We start from the raw sequence: 21,721 nt of genomic DNA on the forward strand, positions 1-21,721 counted from the left end.
AGACCCTAAAAATAACAATGCAAACTAAACCACAAAACATGATCTTAAGATTAATAACCAAAGGGAAATTTTCAAGGTTCAATGACCTTTAAAAATGTTAGTCAAAACATTAAGACAACTTTTACTGTTAGTTCTAAATGTACAGAGAAATGTAAGAATGCAAAACTTACACAAATACTATACTTTAAAACATTACAAGTATTGAAAATTTAATGTTTAATTTCTTTGGGAAAAAACTTATCTGGAATAGGTGGTACATACAATAACTGAAGGAATGTGTTTAAGTACATAGTAAACATTGACTGAAACTGTACTACACTCAAAAACAACTCAAATTCCCAGTGATGACCTCTTAAATACAACCTTGTGTGGGAAAACCCCAAAGCCAAATATAATTATGTGGAAGTATATTCTTTGATATGAAAAAAATCCATGTTAAGTATTAAAAACAGATATGTATGTTATAATTCTCTTTTTAGAGAATACAAGGATAACTATATACTTCCCATTTACTCCTTAAGACCATTGACAACTGAGTCAGAGTTCCTCTTTTGGATCTCCATTGTAAAAAAAAAAAAAAAAAGTGATTTTTTGTGGGGCTGGGGATATAGCTCAATTGATAGAGTGCTTGCCTTGCATGTAGAAGGCCTTGGCAAGGTTGGATCCCTGCACCACAAAAAAAAAAAAAAAAAAAAAAAAAAAGATTTTTGTTTTTCACATCAATCCCATTTAATTTTGACATTTTACTTGTCTACCTTCCATACTACTAGATTGAGTCTTGTCTTATACACCTTGAATCTACCACATGCCAGATACAATAGAAATTTTTCAAATACCTATTAAACAGATTGGTGAATGAATGGAAGTAATGTGGAAAATATTATGGAAGTTGGTGGGTCTTAATCAGCCAGTCTCAGCTACACTTGGGGAACCAAGAGACATCAAGCTGCAGGTTATGAGTTCAAGTAGAAATATTCCACAAGTACTTTAAATAACTAGACTGCAACACAAACCTGAGATAAGGTATAGAAGTTTGGGAATCTACAGATTAGAATGAACAGCTAGGACAAATATAGATTTAATGTGTAAAGGAGAAAAAAAGGATTAAAAAAAACTGTCATGTTCGTAGTTGTTAATGGACAGCATTCATATATATATATATATATATATATTTTTTTTTTTTTTTTAAATGTGGTGCTAAGAATCAAACCCTGTGCTTCACACATGCTAGGCAAACACTCTGCCAGTGAGCTACAGTCCCAGCCCTATGACAGCTTTTTAAGCTATTGTAATCTATTTCTTCTATAAGAAATCTAATTCCTATCCCTCTAAGAAGAAAAATTCAATGTAGTAAAAACAAAAACCAAGAAGAACTAGGCAAGCCAGGCACAGCGGCACACTCCTGTAATTCCAGTGATTCCAGAGGCTGAGGCAGGAGGATTGCAGGAGGATCCCTAGCCTCAGCAACTTAGGAAGACCCTAAGCAATTCAGTGAGATCTTATCTCTAAATAAAATACAAATAGGGATTGGGGATATGGCTCAGTGGTTAAGTGCCCCTGACTTCAATGCCTAGTACCAAAAAACAAGGATTTAGGCAATCTGAACCAAAGCAAGAGCCCTGTGAAGTTTTCCAGATATCCTTTTAGGCCTTTCATGGTAAGCCTGAAACCTGTTAAGAATACCTGAACAAAACTAGTGTTATTTGATAAATACTGACTATATAAACATACATAAGTACACATAAATAAAACAACTATAAATATATATATATAACCAAATAAATGTATATAAAATAGAAATTGATTCATATACATACACAGCCTATCTGCATATCTGGGATGCTTCACCATACTCAGTAGAAGCCATATATATAGTATCTTATACAAATGTCTACATACACAAATATAAATGCATACATTATTTTCAATAAATAAAAGTACCACACACCATATAAATTATCAATTTATCAATACATAAATATCCCAAAACAAATAAATATAGGAAAAAAGATTTAGATACTTAAATAAAATAAAATAAAGAAGGCATGTAGCTCAGCTGTACAGCACTTGCCTATCATGCTGGCAATCCAGAATTCCATCACAAAAATTGATTTATTAATAATAATTAAAATAATAAATTCCAAAACATATTTTGGCCTGAAGATGCATAAGCAAATTATAGAACAAATTCACTTAAATAAGCATATGAAAGTTAAAGATACTCAGAGATATTCTAAAGCTTTACACTGTGCCCCAAATTTAAACATGCTAGGGTTATGTAAACAAGGTATTTTCTTTAGTATCTTTTAAAAATCAAACCATTTTTTACCTTTTTGTTATTAAACCAAACTGCCAATTTTCATGTTATATTCAGAATAAAACTTAATTCCCCTCATCACCATAAGTATCTTCTCAAATTTAACAAACCAAATCGTTCTAGGCAAGAATTCAAAAAAATACATGTCAGTTGCTATAATTTATTCTAGTTTAAATGATATAGTAAACAATATTGCTCTAAATGTGTGACCCAGTCAAAAATACTAGCTGGTAGCTTCATTGCCTTGATCAGAAACTAAATCTCAAAACATCAATCAGAATTTTTAATTTTTCAGCAGAAATGATTGGGGAAGACTGTCATCAGAAAAGAGTTCCACTCTGGCACTGAGAGATAATTTTGATTAATGAACCAAAAATTTTTAACTCCTTAAATTATTGTACTATGTTTCAAAACACCCAGAAAAAAAATCAGATGTGTCAAGTAAATGAAATTTTTAGATGAGAAAATAAATGATTTTTTTTATATTTTAATTTTTTTAGTTGTTTATAGACCTTTATTATTTATTTATTTATTTATATGTGGTGCTGAGAATCAAACCCAAAGACTCACACAAGCTAGGAAAGCGCTCCGCCACTGAGCCACAACCCCAGCCCAATCATGATGTTTTAAAAGGAAATAAACTTAAGCACAGTATACCTGAACCTGAAGATGCAGTATAAGGACCTGAACAACTAATAACATAAATTAATTAGGATAGAAATATAAACAAAATATGAAAGTGAAATCAGGACATTAGATCAATGTGCTAAAACTAAAATAACCACAGTGGTTGCTTTCTGAGAAGACATAGGAATGCACTGTACAACTATTTATACAAAATGTTTCAAAAAGTAAAATTTATATTCCATAAAGAATATAGCCAAAGCAAATGACTTCATTGCTAAAAGTTATAATCAAGTTGCAATGAAAAGGAAAGATCTCAAATGTTGGTCTATTAACAAATATTTCTTAAAGACCCTCAGTAAATTGTGTCCCAAATTAAGGTAATAATTGTAATACTTGTGACAGCTAAACATCTGTATTCATTCCATTAAACTACCAATAAACCTAGCTCTTCAATTCTTTTGCAGTGCTGAGATCAAATCCAGGGGTGCACATATACTAAGCAAATGTTCTACCACTGAACCCAAATCCAGATTTTTGGAATAATGAAAATAATGATGTCTTATTTTAAAAGTAAAAATAAACCATTTTAGAAGTACTTACCAACAACACTGAATAGAAACCTGGCTGTGTCTCCCACTGTTTCAATTGTTCCTCGGCTGGCTTTAAAACAGCAGTATCCTGACTGGTGGCCTGTGTTAAGACCTGAAGAACTACAGTACTGGCACTATTGAGATCCATGGAAACCTGGCAATAAATTAACATAAGTTAGTATACATTATATATAACAAAAACTAACAGTAACATAAATGGAGAAAAAAAGTTTTCATGTTCTGAAACACTCCTTCATTTTAATCATTCACTAACTCCATGCTTCTTATTGACTTCTACTTTTCTATGTGCCACCCACATTCTTACCTAAAAATTAATTCAAATCACTAACTTAAAAATCAATTTATTTCTAAATGAAACTGCCATTTACTGTGCCATATAAATAAAAGATACTAGCATTTTAGGGACAGGGGTGGGGAACAAATACAAAACACGAAATTCCTAAATTCTGGTTAAATACTATTGCCTGTTCAAGACTCTAAGCAAATAACTTAAAGCCTGAAAGTCATTAACCCAAAACAAATTACTTCCTTTCAAAGTTACTAAATTATAGTAAAACAGAAAAGTTCCAAATATTGATTAAATAAAAAATCGACCCTAAATATTACAACTTTTAAGGAAAACTAACCACATTAAAGTCTATGTAAGTAAAGGAGGGCTAATCCAAAACAAAAAATTTCTTTGAACAAAAAAGTACTGGGGGGGGGGGGGGGATGGCGGGCGGTGCCTGGGGTTGTGGCTCAGCAGTAGAGAGCTCGCCTAGCATGTGGGGGCCCTGGGTTTGAGCCTCAGCACCACATAAATATAAAATATGTGTCCACTTAAAAGTAAAACATAAATATTAAAAAATAAAATAACAAAATAAAGGTATTGTGTCCAACTATAACTAAAAAATAAATATTAAAAAAAAAAAGTACTTCACAGGCTGGAGCTGGAGCTCAGTGGCAGAGTGCTTGCCTAGCATGCATGAGGCACTGAGTTTGATCCTCAGCACCACATAAAAATAAACAAATAAATAAAGGCATTCTGTCCATCTACAACTTTAAAAAATGTTTTTAAAAAAGTACTTCACACTGAACCACATGGTAGCTAATTAAGTGACTTATTTATTCAGTAAGAATGTTGAAAACCTGCTGTATGCCAGCAACTCAGGAGGCTGAAGTAGGAGAATTCCAAGTTTGAGGCCAGCCTCAGCAACTTATCGACCCCGTTTCAAATTTAAAAAAATTAAAAGGGCAGGGATATGGCTTAGTGATAAAGCAACCCTAGGTTAAATCTTTAGTACTAAAAATTTAAAAAAAAAAAAAAAACACCCACTGTGATTAGACATGTTCTTTAGACTTGAGTATTCAGAGAAGGCTTCTCTAAGTGACCTTTATGAAACATGAATGATAAAGAAAGATCCTGCCATGAAAAGATTTGAAAGCAGTACCCCAGGACAGGGAAAACAACAAACAAAAAAAGCCCAGGCCTTACGATTTAGAAACAAACTTGGAGAGGTCAGTATGACTGACAGCAAGAAGAGGAAAATGCAACACAATGAGTAGGAGAAGTAGGCAAAAAGAGATCATATAGGACCTTAATAAGGCAAAATATGTATTTTTCATATAAGTGCAAAAAAAGCATAGGATAGAAAAGAATATATGAATGTAATGATATGAATAAATGAATAAAAGAAAGGCTCTACCAGAACTCATTCCTATCCTACCCCCACCAAAATATAGAAAATAAAGAAAAGAGCCATAGTTCTATTTTGGGCTACTACTTGAAAAATCACTAATACCAACTCCTAAATTTCACCCATGAGCAAAGACTGTGCAGAAATCATACAAACTCTTAATCTCTCCGAAACTTCAGAGCAAAGTAATTCCTAAGCCTATATAATATTATCTTTATTGTCCACATATCTCACTATTTACCTCTTATAATGAAAGCTGCTAGAATTTCCCGTCCCTACCTACCTCCAGCATTTTGCCCTACCTTGGTCCTATCCAAAATACAACACTGTTTCCCTCTCCCCTTCTCTGATCCTTGCTTCTAAGAAGACCCCATACAGTCTGGAAGGAAGAGCTCAGTTCACACATTTTTGGAGCACCAATTTTTCCCCCTTTTAGTATCAGGGATTATGCTCAACACTGAACCATATCCACAGCACCCCTCTTTTTATATATTTTATTTAGAGACAGAGGTTCTGAGTTATGTAGGGGCCTCCTAAGTTGCTGAGGCTGGCTCTGAACTCACAATCCTCCTGCCTCAGCCTCCCAAGCCACTGAGAATACAGACATGTGCCACTGTGCCTAGCATGGAACACAATTTTGTGGCAGGCAATGTAATAGTTTTTTTGGATGACAAGTCCCTGTTCTCTAGCAATAGTCTATAGAGCATTGAAGTTTGAGGCAAAAGGAACTATTCTTATTATTAAAACAAACTGTAATGAATAATTTCCAGCATACCAGTTATAACCCAGAGTATATTTCCCCCACAGAAATAAAGAGTATAAATCCAAAGTTCAAGGTTTTACAAATGTGTCTGTATAATGTAAACATTTTCATTAAAAGAAATGAATAAACAAGAGACAATTCAGCACTTCTGCCTTCCACCCAGAAAGACTTCTCAAGCCTGCAGTAACTATAATTTCAGTCATAGCAATTTTCTTCAGACTGCATTATCTATGTTTATCCTTAGTTACTATAAAATGCAGTTAAGTGAGATGACTAAGAAAAAGAGGGGTAAGATTACAGTAAAAGTTTAAGAAAAAAAGAATTTCAAAATCCTGAGAATTCCAATAGTAAAATAACTTATTTGGCATGGATCAATAATAATGGATGCTAAAATCATTAAGAACAGTTGTTGGGGAACAGAATGTTTCCAGTGTGTCCAAGTATATCAAAGATTACTTTCCAAATGCAGTGAAGAAACAAACTTTAGAATGAAAGAGTCCACCAGTCACCATCTAAACCAGGAGAGCAAACTTGGTATCAATAGTAGCAATACAACTGACCTTAATGCCTTTTTTTTTTTTTTTTTTTGAGTAGAATTTATTCAAGAATAAAAAGAGAACTCTCAAAGGGCAGAGGAGATCTGGTAACAGGTTCCTCCCTTAATGTGCCTCTTGATATAATGTAGTAATTCTACAAACTCAACTCTGAAACACCAAAAATGCTCGATCTTATATAATCAATACTCCTGGCCCAACTTGTACTTTGAATGAAACAGAGAAAGAACTCTTCTTGGAACATGAGGAGTTTCACAGACACTATCCATAGCAAAACAAAACAAAACCAAACCTAGCTGTAAAATTATAAAAACCAAAGTCTCTGGAAAGTGTCACACAGCATACAGCAAATAGAGAAACATCTATGCAAGAAATATTACTAAGCCTTAGTAAGAATACCATGAATCTGTGGCATTTGAGCCATGAACCCAGTTCTGCTCCAATGAGACAGAAGCTCTACACAGTCAGAGGTGACCAACACAGACAGGGCTCTCTCACCCCCCCAGCTACTAGCCTAGAACTACAGTTTCTCCACAGAAGGGGCTGTCAGACAGCATTTCTCATTCAACCATTGTTACAGTAGCTCTCTGAATATCAAGAAAGCAAAGCTAGAGATCTGGGACTCTCTTCTTCACTCAGGCACCATGCCTGGGACAGAAACTGCCAAAGGGTAACAAGCCAAGAACAATGGGTCTCTCCATTTTGCCCACACCAGCATACTCAAAGGGCAGCTGAAGACCTAAGCTGTACCATTTTCAATAATAAATAGAAGATCAACAAGAAAATAAAAGTTTTAATGTTTTACTCAGACTAACACTAACAGACATTTATAGAACACTCCACACAGTAGCATGCTATTCTTCTGAAGTACACATTTCCAGAACATTGTCCAGGACAGACCATGTGCTAGGATGTTTAACAAGACTCAATAAATTTAAAAGGTCTGAAATGATTGCAATTAGTAACAGAAAAAAGTGAGAAATTCACAAATACATAGAAATGAAACAACACACTCCTATACAACCAATAGATCAAAGAAATCACAGGGATGCGAGAAAATACTTTGCAATATATGAAAATGGAATCAATGTAAAAAAAACAGAGGTTTAGTTGAAGCTGTGCTTGGAGGGAATTTGACTATAGATGCCTATAATAAAACAGAAGAAAGCCCTGGATTCCAACCCAGCCCTAGAGACAGACAGAGAGACCTTATTGTGGACTACATGTTTGTGAACTCTTCCTCAGTTTATATGTTGAAATCTAATCCAGGCTGGGTACATGCCTGCAATACCAGTGGCCCAGGAGGCTGAGGTATGAGGATTGCAAGTTCAAAGCCAGCCTCAGCAACTTAGTGAGACCCTAATAAGCAACTTAGCTAGACTCTATCTCAAAATAAAAAGGACTGGGGATGTGACTCAGTGGTTAAGTGGCCCTGGGTTCAATCCCCAGTTACAAAAAAAAAAAAAAAAAACCAGAAAAAGAAAACATTATGTTAAGTAGAAGTCAGTCACACAAAAAAAAGTGATTCTATTTATATGCAGAACAGGTAAATTCACTTTCCTATAAAAAGTAGGAAAGTGGTTGCCTATGGCTGAGGAAAATGTGGAATGACTGCTAATAGAAAAAGATTTCTATATAATTAAGTTCAACACCAACCTTGGCAACTTAGTAAGGCCCTCAGCAACTTAGTGAGACCCTGTCTCAAAATAAAAAATAAAAAAAAAAATTTAAACAGGACTGGGTACTGAGTTCAATGGAAAAGAAACCCTGGGTTCAATTCCCTATACCAAAAAAAAAAAAAACAAAAAAAAAAAAAAAAAAAAAAACAGAAAGAAAGAAAATATTTAAAAATTGACTGTAATGATACCTGCACAATTCTGAATATACTAAAAGCCACTGAATTGTATACTTTCAATGGGTAAATAATATAGTCTATGAATTATACCTCCATAAAACTATTGTAATGAGCTCTGAGTACATAAATATCTATTAGAGTCTGTAAACAAGTCAGGATGGCGCCTGGCATTTTGCCAGGGGGGAGTGGTTTGTGAGGTGGCGCCAGGGAGCCATTAAGTGTGGAGATTTCTTATTGGTTGACTGCTGTATCTAGTTTATGTTAATTAAGATAAGCTGTGTGGAATGTATAAATACCCCTCCAGTCCTACAATAAACGGCTCCCACTCCTGCTGTATCAATCTACACAAGTTGTTCGTCACCCCCCAGTTATTTTGCTGCAGCCGGACTGCGGCAAATATCAAAATCAGCAAAAGACAAGGAAAAGTGACTAAAGAAATGAAAAACATGGCTTGAGTATTAACAACCACTGATATTAACACACGGTAAGAATGAGTATTTCTTCAAGAAATTAATGCAAGGCAAAAGGGCATAATACTTTGACATAAGCCAAAGTGTTTCTGAAGATGCCAGTCCCATTCAAATCCATAACTGCACAGTTTGGATCATTTCTGTTTTTCAACAAAGGTCCTGAGACAAAAGAATTCTTCATTGTACACGTTTTATATGTTGTTCAGCATCCCCATGCCCATATGTAATAGATGTCAATAACACTTCGTAGGAATTAGCTGCAGATGCTTCCATATACTATAGTCCAAATATCCTCACAATAATGAACCACCAGGGATATTGATGCATTCCTACAGTACTTCAAGATTATCATCTTGGGAGGGGGAAAAAATGTGCAACAAAACATACATGAGATGAAAAAAGAGAGGAGCTACTTCCTTGCTTTCTCTTACCTACTCTTAAAAGTTCCTTAAGGGCTACAAATCATCATGTTTCTCTTGTTAAGCATATAAGAAGAAATCATAAAAATATATTAATATACCACATTTATGTAGACAGTGTGGTCATTAATTGCATTCTTATCATAAAAACTTATAAACTTAGAGCCAGACACCATGGCGCAAGTCTGTAATCCCAGTGGCTCAGGAGACTGAGACAGGAGGATCACGAGTTCAAAGCCAGCCTCAGCAATTTATCGAAGCACTAAGCAACTAGGTGAGACCGTGTTTCTAAATAAAATACAAAATAGGGCTAGGGATGTAGCTCAGTAGTTGAGTGCCCCTGAGTTCAACCCAAGGTAGCAAAAAAAAAAAAAAAAAAAAAAAACTTGGTCTTTAGGAGCAAAAGTACATCATCAACATTGTTCTCATAGTATCTAGATTTGTGATAGCAATGTTTACCTAGAGACAATATTCCTTATTCAAAAGGAACTCTAAATCTTACCAAACAGCAGTTTTAACTGCAAATAATCTTCTCAAGGCACTTAATTTCTTTTGTATTGGTACATTATAATTATACATAATACTGGAACTCATTTTCCCATATTCATACCTGCATATAATTTGATCAATCTCATTCCCCAGTACCTTCCATTTCCCACCCTATACTCCACTTGCACTATTCTACTGATTTTTCCTTCTATTACTTCAATTAGTGTATCATAATTATACATCTAAACAAGATTCATTGTGCTAGATTTATACATTCCCCAGTACTTCTAACACGGTCTCCCTCCCTCTTTCTCCATTTTCTGTACTCTATTGGTTTACCTTCTATTTTTGTGAGATCACCCTTTTTTTAATTCCTTTTTTCCTTTTTCTTGTTGTAGCTTACAAATAGGAGATAAAGCACTGAACCCTCAACTTATTTCACTTAGCATGATGTTCTCCATCTACCAACAATGTCATTCCTCTTTATGGCTGAGTAAAACTCTACTGTGTGTATACAACATCTATTTGTCTGGTGACGGGCACCTAGTCTGGTTCCACAGGCACTTAATATTTTTACTATTTGGTGTTCATAAAGACAATAGTTTAAAATATTTAATAGCCTGGGAGGGGGGGGGAGAAACTAACCAGAAAGTTCTAATTTTTTATTTACTTTAACTTACATATAGTACACTTTCATCATATAAAAGAAAAATAAATTTGTATTTGTTGGCATATTGTCTTTAATCTCTAAGTATTTTTTCATGACATTAACCACATCACCTTGTTTCTTTATGTACTAAGTCAGCCATTCCTAAAAATGAAAAAAAAAAAAATCGTTTTTATGTAATCTGCAGTGCCACCCAATGGTGAGAAGTACATATTACACATTAAAGAATGTGCTCCTAGCATCCTTTTCCCTTGAGAGCTGGAGGAAGAGTAGGAATTCTCAGTGGCCACTTAGCCAGAACAATTATCTGGAAATGTTAATAAGGTTTTCAAACTTCAAGACACAGGAAAAAATACCAAGCTCTTGCAAAGGAGAAGTAAATGGGAGTTCAAAGAATAGCACAAAGCAAAAAAATTAGGATTCACCTTGAAGCAGAACATGACAGCCAAAGAACTTTCATACAGTAGTCACATCTTCTATAGTTAAATACTGCATCACTAAAAGTACTCTCTACAAGAAAATGTGAGAGGGGCTGGGGTTGTAGCTCAGGGGTAGAGTACTCAACCTAGCACGTGCGAGGAGGCCCTGGGTTCAAACCTCAGCACCACATAAAAATAAATAAAATAAAGGTATTGTGTCCAACTACAACTAAAAAATAATTTTTAAAAAATGTGAGAATATATGAATGTTTTTGAGATTCAAAGTAAATATGAAGGAATTTAATAAAATGTAACAAGGGAAAGCAATATTTTATTTACCATAAGGAGACCAAGAAACTATGACTCAAGAACAAAGTGATATGAGCAATGAAATCACCTAGTGATTCATTGCAGTACACCACATTTTAAAAAGGAAAAATATTCAGAAAGAGGCAAAAGCAAAGCCAGATGCAAACCATCACAAAAGTGACACTGAGAACTTGAAAGCTCCAATTTTTCCCCTTGAAAAACAGGCACTTAAGAGAGTTGCCAGGTGCGGTGGTGCATGCCTATAAACCCAGTAGTCAGCCTCAGCAAAATCAAGGCACTAAAGGAACTCAGTGAGACCCTGTCTCTAAATAAAACACAAAATAGGGCTGGGGATGTGGCTCAGTGGTTGAATGCCCCTCAGTTCAATCCCAGGTACAGAAAACAAAAACAAACTTCAGAGAGTTGCCTTTTGGTGAAATGTAGGAGGAATATAGTATTTAACATGTATTACAGGAGCATTTCTCACAAAGAAATAAAAAGAAAATGTATTAACTTCCTCTCCTTGCACAAGCTACATCCTCTCCCTACCAAGCTACATCCCCAGCACTCTTTTACTTTGGGGATAAGTTGCCCAGGCTGGCCTCCGACCCTTGAGTAGCTAGGAATTAAGGCCTAGGCCACCACACCTGGCTGTCATAGATTTTCAAAGACAGTTAAATTCCTTTAAATTAAATCATAATCTAAAGCTAAATTCTAAGAATAAAACAACAAGAAAAGAAAACATATTCTTGAGGAATTATAGATAGAAGATATTAGAAAACTGCCTGGAATCAAAAGCAAACTAGAAAAAGGCAATGTGTTAGCCAAGTGAGGTGACACATACGTGATCCCAGCAACTAGAGACTTAGGCAGGAGGATCACAAATTCAAGGCCAGCCTAAGCAATTTAGAAAGACCCTCAGCAACTCCGCAAGATCATCTCAAAATGAAAAGCACTGGGGATGTAAGTCAATGGTAAAGTGCCCCTGAGTTCAATTCCTAGCACCACAAAAAAAAAAAAAAAAAAAAAAAAAGTTGATGAATTATTCAGGCTGGATGATGGGTGTAAGAGGCTTTATTATACAATTCTGTCTACAATAAACTGTTTTCAATGGCAGTTATGAACATAGAGCTCTAGGAAGTTGTTGCTCACGGCAGGCATTACCTCCTCTGAAAATCTTTAACTGCACTAGACAGGCTCCTTCCTCCATGCCACTATTCTATACACACTTCTATTAGACCTACTTCCTTGTTTAATTTTACCTCATCTACAAAATCATGAACCATATAAAGCCAAGAATTGTGTCTTATTCATTTATACATGACATCACTTAGCATAGTAAAATGGATATAATAAATTAAAGGTCATGTATGATAAACTGAACAAAACAATGCAATTTGTAATTGCTGAGTGGACGACAGACTTTTAGAAAAAGTGAGAAAACAAAAAAAACATGGTATTTATGTATATTAAGAATTGTAATGCAAAAAATAAAAATTAAAAAAATATAGTTACCTTAGATTAGGTAGAGGGAAGTGAAAGGAGGGGAAGGCAGAGGATGTGGGGATAAGAAAAATACTTAGTAGAATGAAACAAATATTATTACTGTATGTATGTATGTGACTGTATGACCTATGTGATTCTACAATATGTATACTCACAAAAATGAGAAATTATATCCCATCTGTGTATGATACATCAAAGTATATAAGTGCATTCTACTGTTATGTATAACTAATTAAAACAAATTAAAAAAAAGAAAAAGTAAAAAATCCTTCTGAAAGAATAGAAACTGTATCAAAGTAAAGAGGAAAATATCTACCAAAAAATACTATAAAAGTAGATAGTAGGGGTCTGGGGTTGTGGCTCAGTGGTACAGCACTTGCCTGGCATGTGTGAGGTGCTGGGTTCGATCCTCAGCACCACATATAAATAAATAAAGAAAAGATCCTTTTACAACTAAAAAATATTTTTTAAAAAGTAGACAGTATGCTAAATGGCTAAAAAAACTGAATAAATGAAGCAATTAGTCTGAACCTTCCTATACCAAAATGGGGTACATAAAACCAAAAAATTGAAGGATACTTTTCACTGGGCATATCTAATACAGCTTGTTCTGATTCTGTATTTTCCAATCAATTTTCTGATATTTACATGATTTATCATTTAACTTTTCTGTTTTTATTTATTCAACAAATATGTATTGAATGCTCTAAAATGCCAAACACTATATTTACCATTTAAGATACATAAATTAACTACAACAACAAAAAAAAAATCTATGCCCTGAGGATCATATTTTTCAGTGTAGGAAAAAATAAATGGATAAATTGTATTACCAGTAAGAAGGCAATATATGCAGCCAAGAGAAGCCCTATCCAATAAATCCAAAAATTGTGTCTCACTGGGAGTTTTCAGTACAACGGCACTGTATAAACTGTAAGGAGTCACTTGTTTGGTATACATAAAAGTCTCCAGGACTGATCACCCCTGATAGAAAAAGTTAAAACTTAAAAAATAGTGACCACCCCAGCCCTACAAGGTTTGGCCCCACTGTAGGCCCCAACTGCTATCACTACCACCTTCTGACATATCTTTAGCAGAAACATAAAAATATTCATCTGTACAAAGATTACTAAAGAACAACAATTATATGCTTATTGCTTTTAAAGTTCCTTCTCTGATATAAAACAAAGATATAGGAAGGAAAAGCTGTTTTGAGTAAGACACTGAATTAGAATAACAACACAGCCTAAATTAAATGTAATAAACTATAAATGATATTTTAAACTTAGTCAAAAACCTTCTGCTAAGTGTCAAGGATTATCAGTCCTCTCCAAATACAGCGGCATTGATCAATAGTTTCCAATTACTAGTCCAGGAGTCACTGTCTCTATTCTTACATAATAGAAGAAATTCAATCTGTGAGTTCAGCCTAATGAGTCAATGCATTTATAAAACTCCACTTATGCAATTATGTAGGGGCTAGTATACTCAGTGCCTATAATTAAAACAAAAATTCTACATTTAGATACAGAGACGAAAACACATAAATAGTTCTCTCATACTAGACAAAGGCACCATCAACCTCTTCAACAAATGGTGCTGGGAAAACTGGAAAGCCATATAAAGCAGAATGAAACTGAACCCCTATCTCTCACCCTGCCCAAAACTCAACTTAAAATGAATAAAGGACCCAGGCATTAGACCAGAGACCCTACACCTACTAGAAAAAAAATGTAGGCCCAACTTTCCAACATATAGGCTTAGGAACCAACTTCCTTAACATGACTCCTAAAGTGCAAGAAGTAAAATCAAGAATCATGGTATCAAACTAAAATACTTCTTCACAAGAAAAGAAACAATCAAGAACATGAACAGAGAACCTACAGAATGGGAGAAAATCTTTGCCACCTGCACCTCAGATAGAACATTAATCTCCAGGATATATAAAGAACTCAAAAAATTTAACACCAAAAAAAACACAAATAGCACAATCAATAAACAGGCAAAAGGACTGAAAGATAATTCACAGAGGAAGAAATACATGAACAACTAATACATAAAAAATGTTCAATATCTCTAGCAATTATAAAAATGCAAATTAAAACGACACTGACATTCCATTTCACTCCAGTCAGAATGGCAATTATCAAGAATACAAGTAACAATAAATGTTGGCAAGGATGCGGGTGTGTGTGTGTGGGGGGGAGGTTCACTCATACATTGCTAGGAATACAAACTGGTACAACCACTCTGGAAAGCAGTATGGAGATTCCTCAGAAAACCTGGAATGGAACCACCATTTGACCCAGTTTTTTTAAATAAAGGATTGGATATCGCTCAGTGGTAAAGCATTTGTCTAGCACATGCAATGCCCACTCTCTTCAGTCTATACCCAAAGGACTTAAAATCAACATACTATAGTGAGGCAGCCACATCAATGTTCATAGCAGCTCAACTCACAAAAGCTAAGCTAAAGAACCAACCTATGTGCCCTTCAACAAATGGATAAAGAAAATGTGGTACATTTACACAATGGAATATTACTTAGCCATAAAAAAGAATGACTTCATATGACTTTTGCCAGTTAAAAAAAAAAAAAAGAAAGAAACGATTCAGAGACTATCATGCTAAATGAAATAAATCAGTCTCAAAAACCCAAAGACCAAATGTTCTCTCTGATCTGCAGATGCTAAAACACAACAAAGGGGTGGAGGCATAAAGGTTCATTGGATAAGATGAAGGGGAATGAAGGGAAAGACAGTGTGGGGAGGATGGGAATAAGAAAGACAGTAGAATGAAATAGAGATAACTTTTCATATATGATCATATCACCAGTCAAAGTCCACCTCATGTACAACCACAAGAATGAGATCCTAATTAGAATAAGTTACATTTCATGTATGTAAGATATGTCAAAATACACTCTACAGCCCGGCATAGTAGCACATGTTTGTAATCCCAGCATCTGGGGAGTTGGGAGGCTGAGGCAGGAGGACTGTGAGTTAAAAGCCAGCCTCAGCAACTTAGGGAGGCTCTAAGCAACTTAGCTGTCTATAAATAAAATATAAAAAGGGATGGGAATGTGGCTCAGTGGTTGGGTGTCCCTGGGTTCAATCCCCAGTACCAAAAAAAAACAAAAAACAAAAAAAAAACCCACCTCTACTGTCATGTATAGGTATGTAAAAATAAAAAATAAACATTCTACATTCCATCACTAAAATCACCTTCATACCTGCTGGGCATGGTAGCACACACTTGTAATCCTAACCATCTAGGAGGCTGAGGCAGGAAAATCTCAAGTTCAAAACCAGCCTTAGCAACTTAGCAAGAACCCATCTCAATGTTTTTTTAAAAAAAGGGTTGGATATAGCTCAGTGGTAAACCATTTGTCTAGCACATGCAAGGCCCTGAGTTAAACCCCAATACTAAAATGCACAAAATTCCATCACCCTGGAGCTATCCATATCAGTTCTTTAAATGGCAAGCAGGCACGGTGGTACACACCTGTAATCAGAGCAACTCAGGAGGCTAAAGCAGTTAAAATAAGTCAATCTAGGCAAGTTACCAAGACCTTGTCTCAAAAAATAAATAAGGCTAGAGATGTAGCTCAGTTGTAAAGGGCCCCTGGGTTCAATCCCCAGTACCCCCCCCACACACCAAAAAAAAAAAAAAAAGTAAAAGAGCCTATAATCTGAGGCTGAGGTAAAAGGATTGCAAATTCAAAGCCAGCCTCAGCCAACTTAACAAGACCCTGTCTCAAAATTAAAAATTACAAAAAGAGGCGTGGGCAGTGATGTACCTCAAGGATAAAGCACCTCTGGGTTAAATATCCTCAGCACCGCCCCACCCCCCAACATACACACACAAATAAAAAAGAAAAAAAAAGAAAAACAGCAAGTATTCTAGTTAGAGCACTTTCAATGATAAGAAACTATGACCAGGCAGGGTGCCCTCCCTAGAAGATGTTCCCAAACAGCCAATCTAAAATAGTTGATCCCTCAATCCAGAAACGTTCTGGTCCTGATTGCCTTTTTTAATTTGCGTAACACTATTAAGTATCGAACATTCTAATATGTATAATGTGTTTATAGTATAGACTTTCCTGATCGGAATTTACGGTCCAAAGATCAGAGACTTTCATTTGTTTAAAGCCATGTCCTATATCTAGAATATGAACGTGATGAATCACATATGAAAGTGATAAATAATTATGAAATAAATGAATTCTACAAAAAAAATTCCAATCTCTGCTTTTAGTTGTGTAAAGCTACAACTAGTACTCAAGACTCTTCCTTTTCAAGTCTAACCCCCAGAGGATACAACAATCTACCTTCTTTCAATTCCAGTTACTCAATTTACATTCACAATAATCAACAATCCAGCAGCCTCTATCAGCCTCTATCAGCCAGGCACTGAAAATAAGTAAATCTTTGCATTTAAGACTATAGAGGAGGGGCTGGGGATGTGGCTCAAGCGGTAGCGCACTCGCCTGGCATGCGTGCGGCCCGGGTTGGATCCTCAGCACCATATACAAACAAAGATGTTGTGTCCGCTGATAACTAAAAAATAAATATTAAAAAAATTCTCTCTCTCTCCCTCTCTCTCACTCTCTCTTAAAAAAAAAAAAAAAGACTATAGAGGAAAAAAGACAACAATTACAACACAGTATTACACGCAAAAATAAGCTGCTATGTAAGAAGGTAAGAGGAGGACCTAAATCACTCTCTGGAGGTTGGGAGAGTCTTCCAAGAGGAAAAGAAACATAGTATCTCAGCTGAGAGATGAGTGAGCATTATGGATGTTTGTCAGACAGGTGATGGGTACATTTATAGACACATCAAGGTCTGAATCTTAAAAAAAAAAAAAAAAACACCCAATACTTTTGAGGAATTGTAAATAGTTCACCATGATATAAGGATATGAAGCAAGCAGTACAGAACATGAGTAGAAGGTGAGAAAAGCAAGCAAGATCCATTTCACTGAGGTCCTTACTTCCTAAACTAGGTAGTATGAATTTTAATATGACAGTTTGCATATTGAAATTAAAACACCACCATAATCTGCATGCAGAAAAAGAGTAAAGAAGGATGGAATACACACTTCGTAGCCAGAAACCACTTAGAAGATTTATAACAAAGCCCAGACAGGGCTGGGGATATAGCTCCTTGGTAGAGCCCAAGACCCTAGGTTCAAATCCCTAATGACACAAAATGGGGGGAAAAAAAAAAAGTCCAGATAAATGATAGCCCAAACCAACATAGGAGCAGCAGGGAAAAAGAACCAGAGAAACAAGGTAAAACAAGATTTGGTAAATAATCAGGTAATGGAAGGATGGGAAAAGAAGGGTAGTACACAAAGTAATAAGAGTGAAGAGATCATATCTTGGATTTTTCCAAGTGACTACAGAATAAACGGGTCACAAAAGGAAGAGAAAATTAAGCTTGATACATAATTTTTCTGACATAAGTTTAAAGTATCTTAGAATCACCAAAATGCAACAAAGTTGAAGATCAAGCTGTACTAAAATGACAACAATTAGGGAGTCATCAAAACAAAGCTAGTTGAGGTCACCAAAGATGAGACCATTCACAGAGAGTAGACAGAGGGAAAAGACAGCAGAAGATAGTACCCCGGAATATAAAAAAACATGTGAAGTGTTCCGAGAAAAAGATAAACCAGAAAAGATTGGCTAATATGATAGAGGGAAAGAGAGAAAATATGTCCCAAAAGCATAAGAAAATTTCAAGGAAGATAGTCAAAATGACAAATGTTTAAAAAGATGCCATTAGCTTTAGCAATAGTGAGGTCAATGTTGAACGCCACCCCATGAAATTCAGTGATTGCAATAGATTATCAGACATCAAAATACTGGGAGAAAAATGTAATGAGATTTTTAAAAAATGAATAAAGACAACTTTTTCAAGAAATGTTGAGAAAGGCTGGGCATGGTGGCACAAGCCTATGATCCCTGAGACTCTGGAAGCTGAGGCAGGAGGATCACAAATTGAAGGTCAGCCTTAGCAACTTAGCAAGGTCTGAAGCAACTTCTCCAAAAAAATAATAAATAAAAGTTGGAGATGTAGCTCAGTCGTAAGGGACCACTAGATTCAATCCCAATACAGGAGAAAAAAAGTTACAGGAATTACAGATAAAGTTGAAGAGGAATCTAGGGTGAAGGGGATATATTTAAGATGAGAGACCTGAAGTGTGCTTAAGCATCCTAGTAAATTAGTGCCAGTTAAGAGTGAAAGAGGGCTAACAAAGTGTTATAGACTGAACTGTTTCCCCAAAATTCACATGTTGAAATCCTAAAGACAGCACCCTCAGTGTATGAAGATAAGGTTTTTAAACAGCTGATTGAATAAGACAAAAGGAGGCTGTTAGGATGGGTCCTTAATCTAATACAACTTGGGTCCTTATAAAAAGAAGTGACATCAGGGGTGCTTGTATGTGAAGGGACAATCATATGAAGAGATAGCAAGAGGGTAACCATCTGCAAGCCAAGGACAGACAACACCAGACCTACCAGGACCTTGACCTTGAACTTTCAACTTCCAGATCTGTGAGAAAATAAATTTCTGTTGTTTTAAGTCACTCAGTTTGGCATTTTGTTATGGCAGCCCTAGTAAATTAACACAGGGAGAATTTTCTGCCCCAAAGGACAGAAAATTTAGAATATAATTAGAGACAGAGGCAGACATGTTTGTAGGAGAAAAAACAAAAAGCATGGGCTGGGGTTGTGGCTCAGTGGCAGAGTGCTTGCTTCACACATGTGAGGCACTGGCCTCAATCCTCAGCACCACATAAAAATAAGTAAACAAAATAAAAATACTGGGTCCATCCATAACTAAACATTTGGATGAATGGATAAAAAAAAAATGTGGCATATACACACAATGAAATTTTACTCAGCATTAAAAGAGAATAAAATCATGGCATTTGCAGGTAAATGGATAGCGTTAGAGAAGATAATGCTAAGTCAAGTTAGCCAATCCCCCCAAAAAATAAATGCCAAATGTTTTCTGATATAAGGAGGCTCACTCACAGTGAGGTAGAGAGGGGGAACATGGGAGGAATAGATGAATTTTAGATAGGGCAGAAGGGTGGGAGGGAAAAGGAGGGGACAGGGGAGTAGCAAGGATGGTGGAATGTAATGGACAACATTATCCAAAGTACATTAGATATCATATCCAAAGTACATGGACGTCATATCCAAAGTACATGGACATCATATCCAAAGTATGAAGACTTGAATTGGGTGTCAACATACCTTATATACAGAAATATGAAAAATTGTGGTATATATGTGTAATAAGAATTGTAAAGCAAAAAAAGAAAAAGAAAACAAAGTACATGTATAAAGGCATGAATTGGTGTGAACATACTTTATATAAAAAGATATAAAAAATTGTGCTCTATATGTGTAATAAGAATTGTAATGCATTCTGCTGTAGTGTATTTAAAAAAAAAAAAAAAGCAACAGATCTCCTGCCCAACATATTTCCTCTCTGAAATAGAAGAAAACATTTTCTAGTAAAGAGGAAGGAGGAAAGGTTGTGGGATAGTAAGCCACTACCTGAAACAAGAGCAGTTACTAGGGATACAGGATTATTAGGCTGCCTGTCCAGTAATCAAAAAAATGTCTACTGTTCAATGAATACCTAGCTTGCATTCATGAATGCTTTCATTCAGTTTAAATATAATGAATTCTGCCAGTGACCAGCAACAGAAAAGAATTGAAATGAATCAGAACCTGGGTTATGAATTTAGGTATGTAAGATCTTAAGAAAGTCACTTATCATTTCTAGGCCCCAGATTCACCAGAGGAATAGACCTGATAATCAGCATAAAATAATCTCAGAATTTTTTAAATGCTCTAATTTTCATGGAGGCTTGTGCCTGATCTCTGTCTTCTTCAACTTTCACCAATAAAAATAGTGTATCTCAAACTTCATCGAGAATTCCTATCATCTGAATATCTTGTAAAAATGCAAATTCCGATCCAGTAGTTTTCAAGTTGGGCCTGAGATTTTAAGTTTCTAACTCCTAGATAATGCAATATATAACATTTTTAAGTAGCAAGGGTGTGCAACACTGATTCAGCTTAAACTCTGTGGACTGAGCTATAATCAGTTCCATATTTTAAAAACCAAAGGACACTTCAGACACACCTGCACCGAATTTGCCAGGCCATTCCCTAAAACACTCTGGAATTAACTAATAATGCCCATCTGATAAAGAAAAGAACAAATACTATTACCAGTAATACTAAAATAGGAGAAATGAGATTAAATTACGTATGTACATACATACAACACAAAGATTCAAATCCAACTAAAATTGCCTTTCCCCAAGATCTCTGGTATATTTTAAATGTCATATGACCACATGGATTAATGCTTTCTGGTTTGATTCTGATTGTAAATACATTCATAATATCATGAAATATAAAGATTTTTCTAATAATTGCCAAATAAGCTGTACTTGTTTAGAATCTCCAATCATACTACTTCAACCAAATTCATCTGTAATGGGTATCCTTTTTAACTTTAGGAAATGTAACTATGGCAAAGAATACGCTTCTGAGCTGGAGCAATAGCGCAGCTTGTAATCCTAGTTGCTGGGGGGTGGTGAGGCAGGAGGATCCGGACTTCAAAGTAATTTAGCCAAGCACTAAGCAACTCAGTGAGACCCTGTCTCTAAATAAAATACAAAATAGGACTGGGGAAGTGGCTCAGTGCCTCTGGGTTCAATCCTTGGTTAGCTCCCTACTCCCCCCAAAAAAGAATACCCTTCTGTCCTAAGGTTATAATATATGGTCACAACCTACTGTCATATATTATAATCCATTCTGTTTCCACAATTTCCTGTGCTAGTTCCATCCAAAAATAAAATTTGCAATTCTATTACAAAAAAATAGGAAGAAATTTCCTAATTTCACCAAAATCAGTGAAGAAAGATATAAGAAAAGATGTCATACAATGGTTGTATCATACAGTGAAATCACTTATGCTTAATGTGAAGCCTCTGTGCTGAGCA

At 35.4% G+C, this 21,721-nt stretch overlaps 1 protein-coding gene across 7 annotated transcripts in view; it reads right to left on the bottom strand.

The window, feature by feature from the left end:
* IPO11 (importin 11) overlaps positions 1–21,721 on the bottom strand; it is a 218,473-nt gene that overhangs the window by 188,622 nt on the left and 8,130 nt on the right. For all 7 annotated transcript variants that reach the window (XM_081293441.1, XM_081293442.1, XM_081293444.1 and 4 more), the window contains one exon: positions 3,545–3,688. In XM_081293441.1, coding sequence (XP_081149567.1) covers positions 3,545–3,682 — 138 coding nt within the window. In that variant the 5' untranslated portion in view covers positions 3,683–3,688. The remainder of the gene's footprint in view (positions 1–3,544; positions 3,689–21,721) is intronic.

This window comes from Spermophilus citellus, assembly GCF_964194105.1.
Source record: "Spermophilus citellus genome assembly, chromosome: 1".
NCBI classification, from domain to species: domain Eukaryota; kingdom Metazoa; phylum Chordata; class Mammalia; order Rodentia; family Sciuridae; genus Spermophilus; species Spermophilus citellus.